The sequence below is a fragment of the Bombyx mandarina genome, chromosome 11 (assembly GCF_030267445.1).
Source record: "Bombyx mandarina strain Sakado chromosome 11, ASM3026744v2".
Classification (NCBI taxonomy): domain Eukaryota; kingdom Metazoa; phylum Arthropoda; class Insecta; order Lepidoptera; family Bombycidae; genus Bombyx; species Bombyx mandarina.
In genome coordinates, this window is record NC_143218.1 from 9150734 (window position 1) to 9175023 (window position 24290).

The 24290-nt window shown below is 35.0% G+C and overlaps 2 protein-coding genes across 17 annotated transcripts in view; both read left to right on the forward strand.

The window, feature by feature from the left end:
* LOC114242274 (uncharacterized) overlaps window positions 1-13843 on the forward strand; it is a 130393-nt gene extending 116550 nt beyond the window's left edge. For 3 of the 7 annotated variants that reach the window (XM_028173373.2, XM_089730886.1, XM_089730889.1), the window contains exons 2-3: window positions 6363-10773; window positions 11073-13843. In XM_028173373.2, the coding sequence (XP_028029174.2) occupies window positions 6363-10773; window positions 11073-11236 (4575 nt within the window). In that variant the 3' untranslated portion in view covers window positions 11237-13843. Of the gene's footprint in view, window positions 1-4457; window positions 5155-6362; window positions 10774-11072 lie in introns of those variants that run through there. The other 4 variants (XM_028173375.2, XM_028173371.2, XM_028173374.2 and 1 more) reach the window with 4 other exon arrangements.
* A 1085-nt stretch (window positions 13844-14928) lies between these two features.
* The window catches only part of Svil (Supervillin), a 211211-nt gene continuing 201849 nt past the window's right edge, over window positions 14929-24290 (forward strand). For 9 of the 10 annotated variants that reach the window (XM_089730870.1, XM_028173249.2, XM_089730872.1 and 6 more), the window contains exon 1: window positions 14929-15180. The gene's annotated coding sequence lies outside the window, so the exon portion shown is untranslated. Of the gene's footprint in view, window positions 15181-23496; window positions 23656-24290 lie in introns of those variants that run through there. The other variant, XM_089730871.1, reaches the window with a different exon arrangement.

A 24290-nucleotide genomic window follows, 5' to 3' on the forward strand; every position in this document is an offset into this window, starting at 1 on the left:
AAATAGATGTTTTCATTTGCTTTCGTTTCTGTGCCGAACATTATTTTTTTTTTTTTATGTATCTGTTTAGTTCAGTTAAGAATGCATTTAAGTTGGATTGTGCGATAGGAAGCTAAATCTTATACAATTGAAGTGCAAACAATCAAAACAGATATTTGTCAAATACCAAAAAGCATTTATGTAAGCCCTAACGCTTGGAAATCTATATGCCCGTCTGTTTACAAGGGCAATAAAAAATAAAATCCTTGCGAATCTAATAAATTATCACAAAGAAAATGTTCCTAAATGCTGCGTACAGAAATGAACGTGTACCAATCATTCAGCATACCGTGAGAAATATGCATCTTATTTCAACTAGTCAATTCCAATACAAAACTTATACATATCAATTAATTCCGCGTCTAAATTTAAAGAGACTGTTTAATTAAAGTTGAAAAATGTTTAGGTTCCGCGACCACCGACGAAAACGTAACGCGCCATTATAAATAGGCCAGAGTTCCGTAGATTTATATCTTGTCAGTTAAATTTATGGGACGCCATGATACCATGAGATGGGAATTGTGAGGGATTTTAAATTTTCAATACACGTCGACATTTGTAACGTTCTGTGACTTATGTTGATTTTAAATGAGTGACTTCTCAACTGTTTAGTATTTTAGAGTGTTTCCTACCGTGTACAGGGTGTTCCAAAAACTAACGGAAAACCATCGCTGACGGCCTCGTAATAAAATTGAGCGTCTGTGTTCATGTAGCAAGTAACATGATCATCATGATATTAGGAGATTTTCAAGCAATGCTGTTTCTTCATAAAGTCAATCCGCTTTCTTCTTCTTCTCGCTTCGGTTTCCTCAATACTGAGGGTTGTGACCACCTCCTCGCAACAAGAGTTTATTCTGGATCTTTCCACACAATTTGTTCCTATCTGCCGCCGATTGTAGAGCATCTTGAACTGTGGTGTCAAGAGTAGTACGGATCTGGTCAGTCCAACGTATCGGGCTTCTATCTCGTGGTCTTCTTCCGACCAGCTTGCGAGTCACCATTAGTTTCTTGAAGTTGCCGTCATCCTTTCTGGCAATGTGGCCAAAGTATTTCAGAATTCTACGTAGGCAGATGGTAGAAAGTCTCGTCTTTATCTGGCGTTCTTAGAAGATCGACACGTTGGTGCGACGTGCTGTCCAGGGAATTCCTAGCATCTTTCGCCAGCACCACATCTCAAATGCATCAATTCGTTCGCGATCGCCTTTTTTCAGGGTCCAGGGCTCTGCTCCCCATAAAAATATGGAGAACACTAAAGTGCATACGTGCTTACTATTGGCAAATATAGGTCTTGATTTTTCCCAAGACAGTTCATTTTAAATTTAAAAAAACATATTATGTTGTTTAGCTTACAAAATTTTTGTTTACACCAAACAATACGTGACCGATTCCTGTGATGTAATTCACAGTGGGCGTACTATTTTGTAACGATGCGATGTGTACCGAAGGCCATTGTTTCAATGACAGAACTCATTGTAGATCGGATTTTTTTTTCATTATCTAAATGAACTCTTTTTCCGTCAAACCGACTCGGTTGCTGTACCGTACTGACTCTAGGACCATTAAAAAACGTATGTGATGAATGATATAGCTGAAATACTTTTCTCCTATGATTCATATTAACAGCTGATTTTTGCACTTATAGTACTCTCCAACAGAACCAATCCGGATTAAAGTCAGTTTTAGCTCCTGCAGGCGGACTTCAGCCATATTCCTCTATCGGAAAGGTCAACGCCCGGTTGAAAAATAACTCTAAAGACCTTTGTACTGCTTTGAAATAACAGTAGTCGTTTCACAATTGATACGAATCTAGTTAATCGATGATCGCTTTGAGAATATGTTCAATGCGTTCCGTCTACTTGACATCTAAAATGTCGCATCTGAACCTAAGGACTGTCACTCTTACTAAAGACAATTATAAAATCATCTACGTTCAAATTGAGGTGATCAATTTCGAAACTTTTAGTTGTATTGCAAAGACGAATAACTTACGGGGGTATGTTGATAATTCGAATGCTATTTTTTGCGGTAGAGACGAACGAACAAGCTCATGATTCACATTGTGTGAAGTTGACATCGGAACCCACCGGATACTATAGACATATAGCCCATTATATCATGAACCCCATCACCCATCTTGAGACGAGTTCTGAGTCCTAATTTAATCATCTTTTAAATCGAGACGCTTTACTGCTACGTGGTTGAAATAGGTGCGGTGGTGGTAGCTACTCGGGCGAGCTAACAAGAAGCCCTATCATGAGAAATTATGTAAGTTTTAATTTAATTTCAAATGGTAATTTTATAATAGAGATGATGGTGATTCAAACTGGTAAAAAAAATCTGTAATTCCTTGACACCAATGGCTTGTCTTTTAATTTGATTCTAGTAGTTTCTGACGCTGTACTACGATTGCATGAAATGCATGACTGCAATTAGCAGTCACTCCTGTATGCTATATCTGGTATCCTTAATGAAGTACAAGTCGTTACTTTGAATGTTTGAATATGGAGTTTTTTTTAATTTAATAAAAAAAAATACAGGTACATGCAAACTTAAAGTTATTATTAATACTGCTTTTCTTTCTGTAAAAAATACATACATTTGATAAAACTACACCGAATGAGGTTGATTGAAGAATGATAATAACGTTTAAATTAATATGGACGCATTACGCGAATGTTATCGTTTGACGTAATGAATTCGGTGGAAGATTTAGGTCATCTGCTGATTTCTCGATTGCGACATCATTATAATAATTAAGGACATAGTAAAACAAAGTGTTTAATTAAAATTATTAATAATTGTCCATTTAAAATTATCAGGCATTTAAAATTTGTTTGTTTCTTTGTTTCTGTCTTATGCGTTTGCGTTTTTACACTTTTTGATGATAGTTACTTCAGATAATGTTTCTCGTATCCCTTAATCTCCGATAAAGTTTTATTCGTATAATTATCTTCTTTTTTTTCATGACAAAAATACGGACTTTCACAAACGTACCTTAAGAGCGCTTGAAAGAACTCTTGACCTACGTGCACCCTTTTCTCTTACTGTGTCGGGTCATGAACTCTTTTTTTTTCATCATTCAAATAAATATTTATAATGTAACCATTGACTGTTGTTCGTGACGTAAGAAAATTTAAAAATGATAATATGAAACCTTAAAATCATTGTTTGTATACGTTAGGTGTAAAATATTTAATTTGCAATATCTCGTAAATAGTAAACTTTTTGAATATTTTTCAAATGCGTAATTGAGTCCGGAAAATCACAACGATTTGTATAATGTATATAAATTAGAACGTAACATTAGTTGAACACAATATAGTTAATCGTAAAAATATATGAAATTTGATTGAACAAGATTATTTTCATTTGGTCTACAAAAAAACATTTATGGATATGAGAAACAAGAAAAGCAACATTAATTTACATTAAAGAGTGAGATGGCATGCTTTATTCCACCTCAAAACATATAGTCAATATCGCCTGATCGCTAAAATCGACCTCTTCCAAAGAGTTTTCACTGGTGGTAGGACCTCTTGGGAGTCCGCACGGGTAGGTACCACCACCCCGCCTATTTCCGCCGTGAAGCAGTAATGCGTTTCGGTTCGAAGGGTGGGGTAGCCGTTGTAACTATACTGAGATCTTAGAACTTATATCTCGAGGTGGGTAGCGCATTTACGTTGTAGATTTCTATGGGCTCCAGTAACCACCTAACAGTAGGTGGGCTGTGAACTCGTCCATCCATCTAAGCGATAAAAAAATAAAAAGTAAATTCTAAAAAAGATACGCTACCTTGCGCTCACTGCATTACTTTATATATGCTACCAAGGAATACCATGCGCTAATTGACCGTGCTTGTAGAGAAAAGTTAAAATTCTAATATCGTTTGCCGTTAGTCCAGACAGAATGAGCGTGAAAATTAACACGAATATAAACAAGAGCCCGCTCTGGACGCGAGAATTGCATCTGAATAAAATTAAATAAAGAAAAAAAACGCTAGACGTTCCTGGATTTATAAATAGCTAGATTTGTGGAGCAGCGCCGTTCTGTTATAGCTAAGAAATTTAGGATCACAAGTGCTTCTGACACTGACCATTTTGAAGATAAGCTATTTTACGAAAAGTCTATTGTGCAGCATACTGAAAAAGTTGTTTACTGATATTTTTAAATTCCATCAAAAGTAATAGAGACACAATATGATTTAATTTTGAACAAAAGTCCCAAATCATGTGTTTGTATAGTATAACAACCACATTCGAATAATCACAAACGCCTTTTACAGTTTCCATCTAACATCGATTACAGTAGATTTTTCAACTAATACAGTCATTTCGTAATATAACAAGTTCTGGACAATATTGTGACAGGTCTATAGCGCGCGTCGGTATCCGGAATTATCGCGAGTCGCCGTCGCGGAGGGCAGTATAGTGCGCGACTTATCAGCCGAACGCACGCATATTGTTCAATTAATAGTTGTTATCAAAATTAATTCAAATATTAAACAATAATAAGAACAAAGAAAAACCAAAACCATATAAATAAAAGTGAAATATAAAAATTTATCCTTTCTTTATACCTTTATATTTGTTGAGTTAATGAAAATAATAGTGTAATTAATAAAGTGCGATAAAAGTTATCAGCTGAGCAGCAGACATATTAAATGTTAGCAGCTCCTCTGTATAGACAATAATTAAAATAGTATCTGAATAATTCATTAGAATAGAACCTGAATATACCTGAAGATCGGTAATGTTACTACAAAACGAACGTGAAATAACTAAGTTTATTATTATTTTGAGTTGAGTCATGTACTTTAAGAATTGTGAGACTATAAATTGATTTAGTTTCGTAAAAATATAAAGAGTTAAGAAAGTGTTAATTTTATGTTCATGCTAAATAATAATTTTTATTTATTTTGGACTGCGATAAATCAAAACAAATAAACATATAAATATACAAACTATTAAAACGTTTGTTTGGTATGTCGCGCCAAACGCGTTCGAGTGTGGGAGTTTGTGTGTGCGATCCTAAAATACATGTGTGAAATCGACTATGGCTACAATGGTAGCTGTGGCTGAAAGGACTAATAACGACTACTTTAGATCATTCCTGCCTGTAAGTTTTTTTTTCTTTTAAATGAAATTTTGTTATGTACTCCAATTTTAAAAGTGGCCAACGCTTAATATTATTTTTGGGTTCTTTATTTTGTCGCTCAAATATGAGACCGGTAGTCTATGTAGGGATTCATTGGATTAATGTGTAGCAACGTTCTCTGAACGCGAATCGACATTAGCTGGCGGTATTCTCGCACGGGTAGGCACCACTAGCCCCACAATTATTGCCGCGAAGCGTTTATGCGCTGCCGTTTGAAATTTGCGACAGCCATTTTGCAATACAAATGAGACTTTGAACTCGTGATTCAGGGTGGGGGGTGGCTTTCGCGTTGTGATATCTATAGGTTCAGGTAATCGTTTGACATAGGGTGAGTTGTGAGCTCATTCACTCACCTAGGTAAACAAAAATAAAAATGATTTTACTATTGCTAGATGATATTTTTTTTTTAATGCTTAGATGTGTGGACGAGCTCACAGCCCACCTGGTGTTAAGTGGTTACTGGAGCCCATAGACATCTACAACGTAAATGCGCCACACACCTTAAAATATGTGACATTATTCGAAAACAAAAGTCTGTGTCGCACTCCGAGCCATAAGATATGTCTTTCAAGCAATGATACTCATGCTTTGTGAAACGAGCCTACAAAAAATATAATAACACTTAAAATATTGTGTAATTTTACAATATTGTTATAACGATTTTTGTGCAAAACCAGTAAGATTTTTTTCTGAAACAAATCTAAAACGATACAAATATACCTACCGCTAAACTCTTCCGAATATACCATAATTAATTTCCGTTAAAGAGAAATATTTGAAATATACTTTAAACACTCAATAAGAATAAAACGCAATAAGTATTTTTTTGATTGTGGAATAAATTTAGTAAAATAAAATTTATCATTGGATAATTTGACCCAATGAACTTTAACCTTGTTTGATAATAATCCTTAACTACAAAAATAAAGTTCCTGGTAATACAAAAAAATATACACCCAGATCAAACAAAAATATTTTAAAGCATTATTTCACAATAGTATTGTACAACGGAATATTTTAAATTTGATAAGTGGCCAAATACTAGTCCTTGAGAGAACGTACGCTAGTAGACATCTAGTCGTAACTAATTTATTATGGTATATGCTCATTACTTTTCACACAATAAAAGTATTGAAGTTTATATTAATTGGAATATTTCTCGATTTCAGGCCGTGAACTCGCCGCCCGCTCCACACCGAGATGTTTCAAGCGCAACCTCATCAACATACCGTCCATATAATGAAGAGTATGCGTCAGTACCGCGACGCGTCGACGACCTAGAGCGTACCAAAAAAGATAAGAAATGGTCGTTGGGAAAGCTATTCCGAAGAAAGAAAAAAGAAGAAGAAAGCGCTTCCTCTTCTGAATCCGACGAAGGAGTCAGTACGCGATCGCCTTCGAAAAGAAAATGTAAAAAGAAAAAGAAAACGCCCGCAGTCAACAATTTTGATCATATAGTCATAAGAGATTCGAGACGCGCTCAAAGTCTAGCCAAACGAGATGCCCGGGAAGTAACTGACGATGGTGTATTATCCGATCCATCGGCAGGTTTCCTCAATTACCGTAATAAAAATCAAGAAATTTACAGAGGCTCAAAAGAAACCCTCAGTTTAAAAGAGGACAGCTACAAAACTAGTAAAACTGCATTGGATACGCCTTCTCGGAAGACGAGAAAAGGTAGATTAAAAGCCCGAGTAGAAGCTTTGCGAAACAGTATTAAAGGCGACACCAGTAGCGATGAAGAATCACTTAGGTCCTCAAACTCGTCGTCAATGCTAAGATTTCGAAGCGATGAATCGTTGATGCGTTCACGTGATAGTTCGTTGAATAAAAGATCGAGAAGCGCAAGAAATGAGAGATACATCAAAAGATTATCACGTGACGAAGAGAATCAATTAAATAAAGAAGCCGAATTATTACATCAAGGCTATACAAAAGCTGAAGTCGATATGTTGACAAGAACTCCCACCAGTCAAAGCAGCGGTTATGGAACTTGCAAAAGAGATCAAAACAATCAAATTAAATCCGAAAATACCCATAACAATGATATTAATCGTCGTCCTATGAAGTCTGAATCAATATCATCCTTCCCTTCTACCCAGAGCTATCCGTCGTCTATTAATTTTAATGCTAAAGTTAACAATGAACACATTAATTACTCCATTCAGTGTCCAACCAATACTAATAAAAACAGGCAATCGCTTCATATTAATAACGATAGAGATGGAAGCATCAGTCGCCAGTATGAAAATCCTGAAAACGTATTATGCGTGAAATTTCCGTTGGGAAATGTAACGAATGTGAGACGAGAAGAAAAGGCGCCACCGGTGCCACCTCCGAGGGATATGCATCGAAAAGTCGTTACACCATTATCCATGTACTATGAAAATAATCCTGTAATAACTGACAGATACAACAGTAACCCAAAAACTTTACACGGTGTACCAAACAATGATTTTGAAAGAATTATGAGACGAAGTCAAGAGCGGTCTATTGACCTAGGATTCAATGGACTACGAAGACCTTTATCCAACTCTGAAGACCACATTGCAATGCAGAATAATGAATACAAGTGGAACTTCCAACAGAGAAGTGATCAACCGAGAAGACCAGCGTCTGTTTCAGCTGAGCCAAATCACTATGGTATTTACATGAACTCGCCTTGGAGAAAATCTCTTGGACAAACTCATGTCACCAAGCCTGAATCTGTACAGTTAAGAAACGATTACTTATACTACGCCGATCAAAGTCCTAGGTCTCGAAGGCCGATAAGTATTAAAAATGGTCAAAACGGCTCTAGTGAGCGGAACGAAAATCAATATTTAAGTGATTCTCAATCATCTCAAAATGTCGCTGAGAGTGTTTACCGACGACCAAGAAATGCATCAGCAGAATTTTGGAAAAAAATTGATGATGCAGAAAGACAGAGGAAGCAGCAAAGTATTTATGGAAATAATCGTAGCACCAGTGATTTTTCAAACTATGCTCTGCATCGTAGAGTAAATCCGACATCGGAATTAAACAGACTAGACCTAAACGTAGCTGGTGAAAAAAATAAAAATAGATGTAGTTTTCGGGCGTCATCCGTTGACACAGTAGATTGTCCTAAAATATGGAAAGCGACAACTGAATATAAAAGATCAGTAACAGTTGAACCACCGAAAGCTATTACATCACCCACACCTAAAACACATATCCGCCATAAATCTGATACTTTCGTCTCTAGCACCAGCCAATTGTCTGATGATGAAAAAAGCTCCGAAAGACGCAAATCGACAAACTTAGACGATGCTCTTAATGAGTTGGAAGCAATTTATAATAGCTTAGGTTTGGGTGACGAAGATTTGTTAGATAGAGCCGAACGTCGTGAGCTTATGACGCCAAAATTTTACGATCATTTCAACGACTGGAATGGAAACGACGACGATGTACAACTACGAAGTCAGCCTGTAACTCCATTAAGACGTAACTCACGGAGGTCCACCTTACCCGATAAATTGCAAGACGATATGGCATTTCGTAGATTGAATTCATTGACTAAAGATAAACCAACACATAAAGAAGCTCAAGCACAAATAAGTTATATGTTAGCATCTCCAGTATACGTACCATATGCGTCAGATGATGACAGAAGATCTGAGCGCAATGAGCCTGATGTTGTACATGATGATGTGATGTATAGAAATATTACTCAAACAAACAATCGCTTAAAAACGCTTGACCCCCAACCACCTTTTGGCATTCCCATAGTACCCGTGTCTCCTGCTCCTCAAAGTGATTATTTGCATGCCACACCAGAAAACAAAGGACGTTCACGCTTTATTCCGCGAAGGTCACCTGACTTGGTGTCTGACGATCTAGCGTACAGAAGTCTCAGAAAAGATAATAGGCATTCAGCTCTCTTTAATGGAGATGGATATAGTGCCATGATAAATAATAACCAAAGTGTAAATGAATTCCCCCTCACTAAAGAATCTGCAGCAAACCTGAAAAAGAAAAGAGCTGTAAGATCTTTGTCAGCCAATATATTCTCCATGATTCAGAAAGAAATCGATGAAGCTTTGAACATGACCAAAAATGCCACCCTGCAGAAAACAAATAGTAATAGTGATGTAATGAAGCGCCTACGAGATAGTCATGACAAAAATGACAACGAACAGGACCAATTTCCACGTAATAAGGTAAAACAAAGACACAATACCGTAAATCTATTAGTCAATAACACCCATGCACCTTCTCATCATTTCACCAAAGATGATTCATTCATACATTGTGATGAAAAGCATCTTGCTAAAACTTTTTCTTGTGATAAGTCTAAAAGCTCATCTCCATCTAGTAGATCACCTCAAGCTTCTAAGCGTTCTTCAAAAGACGAGTTTCAACAGGTTCTTAGTATGCTTGCTCAGGAAGCTATGGATACAAGTAATAAGCTAGGTGTCGCTTTAGCTGAGTTAGATAAAAATAGAAATAACAATGAAAAGAAACAAGATATCCAAAGCAGAATTTCTGATCGAAGACTAAGTTTTCTCAATGGCTTGACAAATAAATCACACGATGAATTTCCCCCTGAATCCGATCATATAAAATGTCAACCCAAAGAGAATTTTAATCAGAACGGAAAATCTATATCCGATGAGACCTCCAAAGCAAAGAAAACCGAAGATAGTTTACTAGTAATATCGAATCAACTACATAAAGTAGAAGATCAACTAAAGCACAGCTTTGAAAAAGAACTGAATTTCGAAGACGAAAGCCTAAAACTTTCTAGTTACGTACCTAAAGAACAAGAACATTCAAAAGCTGATGAAACCACAGTTATTCTACCAAACGTTAAATCAAAATACGATTTAACTTCATCTGATATTTATAGTGACGTTGACAAACCAGAGCATGCTAATAAAGTGATTGTACAATCAGAGCCCGAACCAAAACATCCAGTAGTCAACCGTCTTAACCCTTTCTTGAATACCGATGAACAAATAAGGCAGATAAACGAAATAAACGCATTCAAAGAATTAAAAGATGGAATCTCCGATTTGATAGCTGGTATAACTCAGGTCAACGAAAAACTTTTTTCACCTAAAAATACAAAAACTAACTGTGAAAAGAGTGATGTTTCGAAAATATCGAGCATTACTGAAGCTAGCGAGAAACTGCGGCAAACATCACAAAGCGAGAGTACACAAGAAATGCCTTGTAGGGCTTCCGTTAATCTGTCTATTTACGAAGATGACTTAGAACAAAGGAAAGACCCTGATTCAACAGAATATAACTCCTCTGAGGAATTAGCGACCATCTTTAAATTAGACAGTAACTGCCAAACAAATACAAAAAGTAACGTTTGTGAAAACAATGAATCTCGAAGTAGTAAAAAGCAAGGAACTGAAGCTAAAGATGAGAAGGATGATAAAGTTCGACAAGAACTTAGTTCTCCGAAATTAGTTCAGACTATGACACAGCAATTGAGAAGGCTTTCAGTAGACCTTGCAAATGATACTCCTAGTCAAAGCTGCTCACTCCCAAATAATATAGTGCCGTGGAGATCTAAAAGGCAAAATAATTCACAGAATGATAGCAGAGGTACGTGGCCCGCTCTTATGCATGGTGTATGTTTATCATATTAATCATTTTGCATCCCGCTTTTTGTTTTATGTTCTAGTTTCTCAATCAGATTCCCAAAACTTAATTAAGTTCCTAACTAATTGCAGTTACTGGACAAACACCAAGCTATAAAAACAATAACATTTGCTTTCAAAGTATAACTTTCAACAATGATCTCGACTACTTTAAGTACTAATAAAAATTAATTTTCTTATAGCTTGGTGTGTGACCAGTCAGTTTCGTTATTATTTTATAGTTTGCCGTTTTTGTTGTGACAGGCGATAGTCCGCAGCGTAAGCGCTGTTGGCGCGACCCAGGCACGTTGACGTTAGCTTGTACGTACACTCTGATGCTCTCCCAACACCTTCCAGAACTCGACTGGCTGACGCTCCTCGGCTTACTCCTAGCAATGATCACGATAATCGCTATGCTAATTATTTAACAAGCCCGCGCGATCCTGCATCCGGTTCAATTATTTTAGCGTAGAGTAATTCCACACCGTGAAAATGATTTATCAGAACTATTAATTTATTTACAAAATTGTCTACTTTGGGTATCGAATTATGAGAAAATAATATGTATAACATTATTATTATGGTGTGGAAATACATGTAATGTAACATTCTAATGAGCGATCAATAGTAATATTAAACATTTATAATTAATATGAGTTAGTTACCTATTCGTATTGTTCTGAAATTCCTAAGCTTTTCTTGATTATATATACTTATAATGAGTTACATTTAATTACTTTAAATTGTATTCAAATATTATAAATTTTTATTTTTCATATTTTTTACATGACCTATGATTCTGGCCTAAGCCACATTGTACATTTAAATTACTTTAGAATAGGCATGTTTAATTATTTATAACAAGATGTTACCTAATTAAGCCTACCTTGAGGAGGACGTAATTTTTAAAAGATTTAATTTTTAAAATATTATAATAATATACTTTACCTGTGATTGTACCTAATAGTAAAATTTACGAAATTCATTATTTTGGTAACTACTTGAAATTCAGAACTGCAGATGTAAATATTTGTTATGGATTAATTTGAAGTGATTGATTTCTATATAAATTTGTATTGATTCAGAATATTAAATCAAGAAATAAGTTTCAAATTCATGTTTCCTTGTGCCAAATTCAATCAAAAAGTTATTAATGATAAAGTTTATTCGTTAAGCATGTTTGTGTTTTTTTTATTAGTATTTTACTGCATGTTTACGTGCATAGTGTTTTAATTTATTGCCTTTATAGTGAAATTTATATTTGAGCAAAAGCAGGTAAGTATTCATATGTTTTTTTTTTCAAAAATATTTTATTCGCACTTGTGTTAAAAGTTTTGATCGTGCCAACTAATTTAATTTACCTTGATACGTGAGTTTTAAGTCTCAGTTGTATAGTAAAATAGATACCGGCGGCGCCTTTCAAATGGCAACGAAGAAATAAAATAAATGAAAATAGTGGTACCTAGCCGATTCACCAGCACACTACACATTTTGCGTGTTTAATTTTGATTACATGATGTTATTTCTTCATTGTTGAAGTCATAATATATGAACATGAGCTAAATACGTATTTCATTACAAAAAATTGTACCTGCCAGCGGGATTTGAACACACGCATCGACCGATAAGAGTACACTAGGTGTTTTATCCTTTAGGCCACGACGACTTAAAATTACAATGAGCTTATACCTATCTTTTTCTAAAAAATTGTCACACAGTTGTACTATACACACAATAATAAATAAATAATAATATCGAAAATAAATATTCAATGATGTCCGTTCCGGTTATCGAGTTGAAATTTACAACGATTGCAAAACAAAGGGTTTTTCTTTAAGAGCGGTCGAACTTAAAAATAATATAAAAAATACTGTTTAAGTGATATTGCCACAATTTTTATTTTATTTTATAGGGTATTCGATGACATTATGTATGGAATATAATTTGATGGGACCAATTGAAATGGCCGACGCGCCTCCGCTGTAGATGGTGTATAGTTTTGGACCAATTTTGAATGACATCTTCGCATAAATGGCGCTAAATTTCACGCAATATTTTCCGAGCTGTATGGCAAGTGGCGCCGTCTTGTTGAACCACATGTTTGTGAGATCCATACCATCTATAGGCCACAAAAAGTTTGTTACCGTCGTCCGATATCGGTCGCCATTGACAGTGAGAGCGGCGTCTTGCGTATTATCTCAAGAAATAAAGGGTCGATGAAACCGTCGGACAAGCGTGTAGCTTTCCATGGTGAAATATCACGACTATAAGTGTTCATACCAAATTTGACATATTGTTATATGTAATACATTGCTATCAAATATTTTTTTTCATGAAATCGGCATATTGATGCGTGGGCCATATTTTAATATTAATTTAATTGAATTTAAGATTGTACGCAAAAAAAATTACAGTAGGTTAGAAAACGTAAAACGCGATGGCTAATTTCTTTATATTTATGTTAACTCAATAAAATAACTATATACATTTATTATTTTAAAACAGCTTCCTAGTGTTAATAATGTAATACGTATGTATTATTAGATATAAACATAGCTGTAGATATTGATTTACTTTTATAAGTACGCATGTTTATTCTGTATGAATTTTCAACCTAAATCAAATTTAAAATACATCTTTGAAAGTGAATAATATTTAAAAATGTTAGTACAGCGCCTTCTATGATCACAGTTTTACATACCTAATTGGCACATTCAAAATCCTCGTTCAAACGTACAATCTTCGAGTATGTATGAAAATGTACTACGTTAAAATTAATATATAAGTTTAAAATTAACAATTCAATTTGTTTCTAGGTGAAAAATAACCTCAAGTGATCTCCTGGCCTCCGTCGAAAGACGCTTTATTTCTAACTTATTTTAAATTTAACTAAGCTACACCATTTTTTAAGCTACTTTATTTTGTCTGGAATCAGGTTGTTTAAAATTTTTAGAGGCTTCCAGTTACGTGTATTTTAATAAACGTTGCGTATATGATGAAGAGTTATACTTTGAAATAAAATGTTTCAGTTTTTATCGTGCCGTTTCATTTAGCCCTTTGAATTACGTGTTTTTAATTAAATAAAATTTACCTACCTGAATACAGTAACACATGTAAGTAAGGTAAATGTAAAGTAGGTACATTAAAATTAAAGTTACACATGTGAGTACAAATGTTACCAACACAGTTCATTTCGTTTTTAATCGCTCTAATAATGCAATAATTAGTGCATAAGACATTAATACTCCGAATTTATTTCGGGAAATAAATAAAGTAGGATCAAAGATAGCTTTAAATTGAGGCCTATAAAATCAAAGGCAGCTAAACGTCATAATGCCGTAAAACGGATTAACAATGGCGTTATCTTGTTTAGTTAGTTGGACACGCTTTAGTGTTTTCATGTTATAACAAATGCAGGTAAATCTGTAACAAATTCAGTTCAAAAAAATTATTTTTATTCAGTACTAAGTACTAATAAACGAAGTTTTATCATTTAAAATTCAGATTATTAGTGATATTCTCATTCTTTATAAATCTGCTTTAAATTAAAGAATATCGTAGCTATTCGAACAAAGTTATTTCAGCTTCTCAAACCGGGAGTGTTGCTAACACTGGCCCTAGCAAGAGCAGTACTTCGATAGATCGGGAGGATCCGTAATGACGTGTTTAGGGCGATTTTTGTAGTTTACCTGAATATTTGACAGACTTGGATTTAGCTGCCTTTGTTTTTATAGGCCTCAATTATAACACAACCGTTCGAATGCGGTCGCCGCTTGCAAATCTAATAAAATATAACAAAACAAGTCATCTTGTGACTTCTACATGAACTAAATGCGTGATTTCTAAGTAATATTTTGTGATCCCATGCTCAGCCGACAGGTGGCATTAGTGAGCCGATCCAGGAATGAGGATCGTAGAAAATAACTTAGATTTATATTTCAAAAATAAATTATTAGCTGTGCAAACACTCGTTTTAATAAAACTATGTAATTTGCAAACATTTTACAATTAACATGATGTCCATTGCAAAAATTAAGTACCTACCTACGGTACATCTGTTCATAGGAACCGAATGTCCAATTTGAAATGAAATAACTGTCAATGTCAAAACTGTCAAATTTTTCGCGAGCTACCTACTTCTATGATAGTATGTAATGAATGCATGTAGTGAATTTTTATTTTGCAAATAGTTTTGTAGTTTTGGATTTAAAAAAATGTTAGATAGATCGTGAAGAAAACATATTAAAAAAATTAGTAGTTAGTGTATGTATACAGTGTTTATGTATTTTAAACACGTGGAAAAAATATATCGTGTTCAAGAGCAACCTACTTTGTTCCTGTTGACCTGCCTCGAACTGTGATCGTTTGAAAGGTAACGGTTGATTATTATTATTTTGTTTACTGCGACTAACAAATACCACGAGTGAGATGTTCTGCTTACACAATTTATAGTTCAGTTTTATTCATGTTATTAAATTTACAAATCAATTTTGTTGTGAAATACGTACGAATCGATTTTGATGCCTTTGTTTATTGTTTGTAAATTCTCAGTTTTAATAGAACGGAATTTTTTGAAGATTTTCAATTGGCTGGTTGTGGCCCTTGCAGTGTTGCATAATGTTCAGTGGATAAATTAATTTAAAAAGCAAATTCTAAACTTTAAACTTACTCATTATTTATTTAGAAGTAATTTAATAACTAACAAACAAAGCAATCATGAAAGTACAAATTGAATATGAATTGCATGAGATTAACAGTTTTCACACACTATTTCTCATTTTATCAGTGTATGTGTGGAACTTAAGTTCTTGTTATGAATAGGGTTCAGAAAAACCACACCTCAATCTGAATGCATCCTCCACTTTAAAACAAGAAGTTATAATTTTACTGACCATGTTTTATGGGTGTACCACTCTTTAGTCTAGAATGCATGATTGAATGAATGGATGATTGCTTCAAGAGAGAGAAAGTCAGCACAGTGGAACTTACCTATTTCTTTGCACAACATGCCATCATCTTTTTCTTCAACCTGTGTCCATGCAATGCTGAGTGTAGGTCTCTTTATATGCACTACATTCTTTTCAGTCTTCGTTTCCCTTATGCAATTTCGCAACATCCCTTATTACCTATACAAATAAATTCAATTGTGGCAAAGTATGAGTAAAAAATACATAAATTTCAATCTGAAACAAATTCAACATTTTTTTTGTTTAAATTTTTTGTATAATATTATGCCTAAGGGTAGAAGAACAACTAAAGTCTCAAAGATTACAAAATATAAAAATCAATGATCTTGTAAACACAAATGTAAATCACAATCTTATCACTTCTATTTATATAAAGTTAATGATTGATAATAAGAATCAGTAGGTGACTTGTTTTAATAATGTTTTTTTTTTCATATAAACATCAACTATTGACCTACTTATATAGAAACCCACTGGCTTTTTTATATTAAGTTTAGATTTTGTGAGTGAAACACACAGACACAATAGATGTTACTTTTATTGTTTACTTTTAAAAATAACATCTTAATTCAGAAACACTAAAAATTATGAAATGAAGGTAACAATTGTGTGATTAAACTCCCTGATTAGTTTTAGTATAATTAACATGTGAGGTGTACTTAGTAGAAAACTGAAAATGACATTCATTTTTTGCCATTATTTGTTTTTGTTTGTTAAATTTGTTTCTTATACTAATAATTTTGTATTTTTTTTTTCTAAAAACATCAAATCAATCAGGACTTGAACAATAGTTCAACATGATGTTTAGAACTGATTTAATAAAATTAGTTTTATAATTAAAAAATGTATAATAGAATTCAAAATTCTCTAATTAATTTATCCAAACTCTGTTACCACCACTAATGAAGCGCTAGACATTCCTATTTCAATTAGAAATACTTAAGCTTGAATATAATTCATAATTTCCCAATAAAATATGTGATTTATCAGTTTTTGTCTATGAAGTTCCCCAACTTTTAGGCCATTACTTACTGTTTTTCTTTTATTTTCAAGTAGGTACTTAATAAATTTCCTCAATTGAATCAGCATTATTGGTATCTTAAACTCCTACTAATAAGTTTGTTAAAAATAGATTGCAAAAAGTAGAGTTAAATACAGATAAAAATGCAAGTTCTAAAATAAATCCTCGTAATTGGACAATTGTCCTCACTCAACACTAGGAAGTAGTAAATCTTGCTGTTAAGAAATGAAACTTGCTTTATTTTTAACCACTAGCTTATTGAATGTGTTTTTATGTAACAATATAGCTTTAGTTTAAAAGAAATGAGTGCTATTTTTTTCTCATTTTTATAATTTATTGTTACACGCATTATAGAAACTAAAGTTTGAAAAAACTAATTTTGAATAGTCTAGTAGTAACAAATTAATATCAAAACTTTTCAGTGTTCAATTTTAGCATAAGCACTGATAGACTGAGTAAAGTGGTAATGGCCACTGCAAGGTACATTTTATACATACATACATTGCATACATTTTATATGAGCAACAGTTACTTGCTGGAACTTGACAAATCATTCAATCACCTTTTAACACTAATAAAAGAGACAGAGAGGGAGAGAGAGAGACATTATGATAAAATGCAAGGACGTAGAGCAGTGTTTCTCAACCTTTTTGGGCTATGCCCCAGTATAACATTGCTAAAATTTTTATGCCCCCCCATACATAACTTTTAACATAAAAAAATTGTCCACTTACAAAACATAAATTATAGGTTTTAGGAAGAAATCACTATAAAACTGTTATCAAGAAGTAATATTTCAAAACACATAATAAAAAACTGAAATTCAAATTCAAAATAATTTAATTCAGATTTTCTATATTAATGTAGTGCGATTGCCTCCCTTAATTATCAAATTGCCCCCTTGTGCGGTGTGGACCCTACGTTGGGTAACACTGACATAGAGCATTTAATTGACTTCAGAGAAACAAATAAAAAAGTAATGTTCAATTTAAAAATACATTAATATCATTAGGAACCCTGCTCATGAATACTTGCTACACATTTTGGGGAAGACAATATAAGCAAAGATCATTTTATTATTTTATGAAAAGTTGAAATTTGTAACATTCATGACATAAGATGAAATAACAAATTAATCCATCTACATATTAATGAACAGGATTCAAATTTCTATATCGTAATAAACTGTAAACAAAAACAGCAATCTTTTTGTTTTTGTCTTACTAACAAACATGAGAAATCCGATTATATTATGTATTCTGGCAAAGATATTGTTTTTGATTTGAATGTAAAATGAGATATTTTTGTTTGGGTTGTTGGTTTCCACATGGCCTTTCATATTATTGGGAAGCCTGAACAAATTAATATGTAAAAATATTTAATTTCTTATACATCTTTGAAACCAAAATCCCTTTATTATAAATGTAAGATGATAATATTAATTTTACCTCATCAAAACTGACACAAAACATGTGGATTTCTGTTAAAAATATTCATAAATTCAAAAAAAAATTTCTTCATTTTTTTCTATTACTTAGATGGGTGGACCAGGTCACGGCCCACCTAGTTTTAAGTATTTACTGGAGACCATAGACATCTACAACGTAAATGCGCCACCCACCTCGAGACATTATCGAAATTTTTACTGAATGTATTCGTTTATCTTGTCCATATTAGGATTCTGTTTTACATACGATACCGCTTAGATAAGGTTAAAGCTAAGACTTTACTTATCTTTTGTTAACGTCTAAACAAGTGGGACAAAGCAAGTGATCAATAAAACCCTAATCATATCTACTTTCAAGAACGAATTTTAAAATTGCCAACACCTAGATATAGCTCACGGTGTGTGATTCATTCACGCAGCATTCACGAGGAATTGCACATACCAGGGCCATAGGCCTGTATCCAGCAATGGACGTCCGTGGGCTGATGATGACCCATAAAGTGGTTAACCTATTCAAGCCAACAAAAACCGTTGTCCCCTTATTAATCCGTTATTATCATTTGACCTGTTTATTTATCAAAAAAAATGTTTATTTATAATTATTTATACAGCGGTTTCTATCATTCTTGACCTCATTAATTGTTCATTTCGTCTGATTTTTATTATACACTAGACGCGCCGCGTATTATCACCCGTGCTTAGTTTATTATTCAGAAAGAATGAAAAAGATTCAATCTGCTGATGATCTGAATTCAAGATCATCTGTTTATAGGTAAAATCACTAACCAACAAACAGAGTTGTCGTATTTTTAATGGCATAAATACCCGGTGTTGCCCGGGTCATATTATATCATGATAAAATTGAGTTAACACAGGCTATAAACTCTCGTCTTTGTGTGAAATTTCGTCCGAATCCGTTCGTTTTTCGCATGGCTAACAAACATCCAAACATACAAGCTTTTACGTTTATATTACTTATTAGTAATTATTATGGATAAATAAGGATTGCGTGTTTGATGATTAAATGTACTTTAAACAAACAGACGGTGGTATACAAGTAACGTTCTTACATCCATTTTAATGAACTAGTATAACAATTTTAGAGTTCATCCATACTACCTGGAGCCACTGCGTTCATTCACAGTGCTTTTCCAGAGATCTTTTTTGCCACGTTCTATCCGGCTTTGGAATGAGCTCCCCTCCACGGTGTTTCCCGAGCGCTATGGCTTGTCCTTCTTCAAACGAGGGTTGTGGAGAGTACTTAACGGTAGGCAGCGGCTTGGCTCTGCCCCTGACATTGCTGAAGTCCATGGGCGACGGTAACCACTCACCATCATGTGGGCCGTATGCTTGTCTGCCTAGGCGCTACAAGGGCAATAAAAAAATAAACAATGATACGATAAAAAAGTCATTTTTCCTAATTCTTCGGGTTGCTTATGAATAAGTTCAATACATATTCAAAACATTAAGAATAAAGTTAATCTATACTAATATTATAAAGAGGAAAGATTTGTTTGTTTGTTTGTTTCGAATAGGCTCCGAAACTACTGGACCGATTTGAAAAATGATTTTTCCGTTAGAAGCCGACATTGTCCCTGATGAACATAGGCTACTTTTTTTTAATATTTTTTTTTTTATTTTTTTTTTTTGGTTTCATGTTTGTTTTAATGTTTCCGAAGCGAACCGAGGGCGGGTCGCTAGTCATTCATAAAATGTTGTATTATAATGTTTTTTTTTGCCGCTGACCTCATATTGGTTGTTTGTGATATACGTGCTCCCATATACGCGAATTACATGCTACATTCCTTTCCTCCTACTTGCATCGATAATCCTCAATGCTGAGAGTCGTGGCCTCCTTTAATAACTTTCTTCTGGATTATCCTGCGCCACTCCTGCCTATCCTCGGCTGTGTGGATAGCAACGTGGACTTGGACTTTTGCCTCTGGGCATCTTCTTCCGCATAACTTGCCTGTAACAGCAGCTTCTCTATATTGTCACCTTTCTTTCTGGCAATGTGTCCAAAGAACTCGAAACACCTCCGCGCGCATTCCTTTAAATATGTTGTAAAAACTCATCGAAGGAATTGTACATGTAGTGTTATAAAAACAGACCTGATAATGCGTGATCGACAGCCTATTGTATTACCGATTGCTCATAGTCATAGCGGTCAGTGCAACGTTCGTAATGTTCTGCGGAGCGTGAACATTTATGCGTACTTACATATATCGGCAATTTATGACTTGTGCCTATGAGTACGATCGCGGTTAGTTTTCTAATATTACGTAAAAGCTGTTTTATGTTGGCTTAGGGTGTATACCTGGCGGGGTGGCACCGCGAGCCTGGTTGTAGTGTTGACCGGGGGAACCCCCCTACTCTGACCGGGTTCTGACCCCGGACGGAGATCGGACGTCTCGTGTAAGTGTGCAGGGAAGTCGCTTAGTGCGGTAGCTCCTTTGGCCCGCGGTCTGTTTCCAATATCAGCAGATCGTCAAGTCCCACATTGCCCGTGGGCCCCCGTAGGCTCGGGGACCTCGTTGGAGGTTCAGCCCCCGGCCCGAAAAAAAAAGAAGATGGATACCTGGTTTCAAACAGTTACTTGTAGTTGTAAAACTCATCGATATCAAAAAGCGTACATCGCACCCAAGTAAACGCAAGTAAATTAAAATTTTCAATTCACTTTGATAAAGGAATGTGTGATCGCTTCTAGAAACAGGCAAGACCATAGTAGGTACTTCCAGTGTCGATACACAAAACATTCAGCGACTTTAGGCATTATTACCACGGTTACTGTTATAATCACGCAAATAACCAACTAATATGAAGAATGGATTTCGGTAATCTAACTTTAATCATTCCCTTCAAACGAAACTTGCGTGGAGTCCTCAGCGATGTTCACCGGCTTGGCTATGCCCGTGGCATTGTTGACGTCCATCAGCGACGGTAACCACTTACCATCAGATTGTCCGTATGCTTGTTTGTCTACAAGGAAAAAAAACTAAACAGGCGGAGGCTGATAATTATCAAAATAGATTACTGACCCACGTTTCTGCGTATATGGAAAGTTTGCGATCTAATAGATAAGAATTCGCGGAGAACGATTGTATGGCTGAAATGGGCCATTCTAACATATTACGAGCCATAATTTCATGACGTTCGTGATAAGGGTTCCGGGAACATTATCGTAAACGTTAAATTATGCAGGCTGCTTTCAGTGGCGCAGTTAAGGCGTGAGCAATCTGCTAATAGACCAATAAAGTTGACGTTACTTAACTAAGCATTTCGAAATTGTCTAAAAACTCGTTCCTATTAAAATAAGCTGCGGATCATAGAGTTGTTAGTACAACATTTCTTTGTTGCAGTACAGTACTAGAAGACTGAATTTTTTTTAAATGACTGCTGTTGATAATGATCAAATTGAATGATGATTAATTTATGAGCTTAAACAAAAGTTCGCTTTAAAATCTACTTAAGGGTTCGTATAAAACAAATGTTTATATCATATTCATTAAATATTCAAAAATTCTGTAACGTGACGTTTCTACATTTATAGTCCTAGATGCAACGGGAATTTCAACAAGGCAAATGCGGAAAAGATATGAGATTGATTTCGTTCCTATATCACCCATAGTGATAAGTCAACAAATACCCTTCGGTTGTGATTTCCTGGAAAGCGGACTGGATCGAAGAAATTTGGCGTAAAAATCTGAACGCTAAATTATTGAATGACTCTATTCTAAATAATATGTATTACTTCACTGCTATAGTGGTAACAACTTACCAAACTCGCCTCCCAAGCATTCAATAAATATATTGTTGTGCGGGTACTTGTTTATAGCTGCTATCAATTATTACGGTTGTGAAACGACTGCTGCCGGTCTTCGGGGATATTAGCAGAAATTTTTCGTAGAATCCTCAAAGGATTTTAATTATTTTCTCGTTGGAAAAGCTTAACTTTGCTAGGAAAAGGAGTCTTTATTTTATACCTTACCCTAGAAGATTATTCATCTTAAGGCCTCGAATCGATAGACATCAAGAGACATCATGTGAATGCCACTAAGCATGCTGAGATCCTGAGTGGAGACAGCGCAAAGGAAAACATAAAGTGGGACTCCACCTGGCTAGGTAGTGTGATGACCTCCGGAACGGTGCTACTAGGCAAGAGGTAGATGAGGAGAGCCGAAGACCGGGCTCAGTGGTGTGGATTGGAAGAGACCTATCTCCAGCAGTGGACGACTGTGGGCTGATGATGATGATGATGATGATGACACTGATGACGCTGAGATCGTATCTTAGTTGTATTGTACATCGGCTGCCCCACCCTTTAATTCGGAACGGATGATGAGAGCGCGGAAGCAATAGTCAGGATTGTGGTACTTATCCATCCTGGCTTAGAATACTCCCTGACACCAATAAATGAAACTATCTGAGCTCGCTCGGAGAAATAAGCCAGATTTCATTTAAATAAGCGGTTTAAAAAAAAATTATACTTTTTTATTACCTGTATAGGCGGACGAGTATACGGCCCACCTGATGGTGAGTGGTTACCATCGTTCATGGACGTCAGCAATGCCAGAGGCAGAACCAAGCCGCTGCCTACTATTTAATACTCTTCACAAGCCTCGTTTGAAGAAGAACGTGTCATAGCGCTCGGGAAACAAATTATTAATAGAGCAAATAAATTATTAACTAAAAAAAAGAACGCTGTTATACATCTGCATATCACTCACTCTGTAACATCAGAACAGTTCATTATTTGTCTGCCCGCACTAACGGTAAAGCGTGTCGTAAACTATAATCGGTAAGAATTTATAAAATCTTTGTTATACAGTTACGGGTCAGATGTTAATTATGCGGAGACTGAATCTCCCCTTAATCTCGTTTCAAATTAGCTTTGAATTTCGTCAGCGTAGTAAACAAATTGCTTTCTTTGTTAAACTATCGATAGCGGGTGATGATTATTGAAGTGTATGTAAGTGTATGTGCACGTTGAGATCAAAGATAATATAGATACCAATAACGAGCGACCGAGGTCCGAGACCGCTAACTGCACATTCACGACATGTGCAATGTGTTTATTTTCGACTCTCCTTAACGTGCGTCACCTTATTCTTGCAACATTGTCGTTGCTGGTTTTGTGCGTCCTCGTTTTTACTCTGCATCTTTATCGCGGTTTTCTTCCAAGGCACCGATGTCCGGAGCAGAACCGGCTTCCGCATGACGTGTTCCGAGTGCGACTAATGGTCCGCGTCGTCGGGCCAGTAGTATAGTCACTCGCGTCGCGCCAACAGGTGCGCTACGGAACCCTCTGCTTTATTCAACGGCCCTGGTTCTCTGAAATTTTTTTTAAATAACTTCCAACGAATATTTCAGTGTTCTGTGCGTGATGTGTTGTTCTTTTTTACGTCCGAAAAGGTAAATCAGTGTTCAATGAAATATTAGTCAAACTTATTTAATGTTCTCGTGTTATTTAACCTCGATATTTATTCTTCGGTTGAGTAGAAACGGTCACGACGAAAAATTTTATTTGCACAAAAAAAACATTTTCTAATAAACCTCCGTAAAGGCACAATACTAATTATATCGTTCATACTTAAAAACGTATAAAGGTAATTCAAAATTTTATATCTAGAACCTAAATTATTTATAACGGGAACTATACAGATAAAACCAGTGTTTTATTATTTACCCTTGGATAACAAAAAAATAACTTCATTGTTTACTTAACTAAAATAAATGAGTCTTGTTCCGACTTTTTTGTTGTTGTAAATAAATGAATGTTGATAAAAACGGTAGGCAATCAAAAAGTTTTACTGCTGTCACAGCTTGGATGAAACGTAACTGGAAAAGTTTAATATGATTTAATTTCATAAATCTGCGTTGTTATGTTTACTTAAATCGGCTTCATTAAAGCAGCAAGGAGATTTTAAACCTTTGAAAGAATTAATTGAAGAGGTCGCGATTAATTCGTGTGACTTTTTGTTATTTGATCAACAAGTTTGGTATTTAATTGTTATCGTAGCGTATATATAGCATGATAGCGTGAAAGT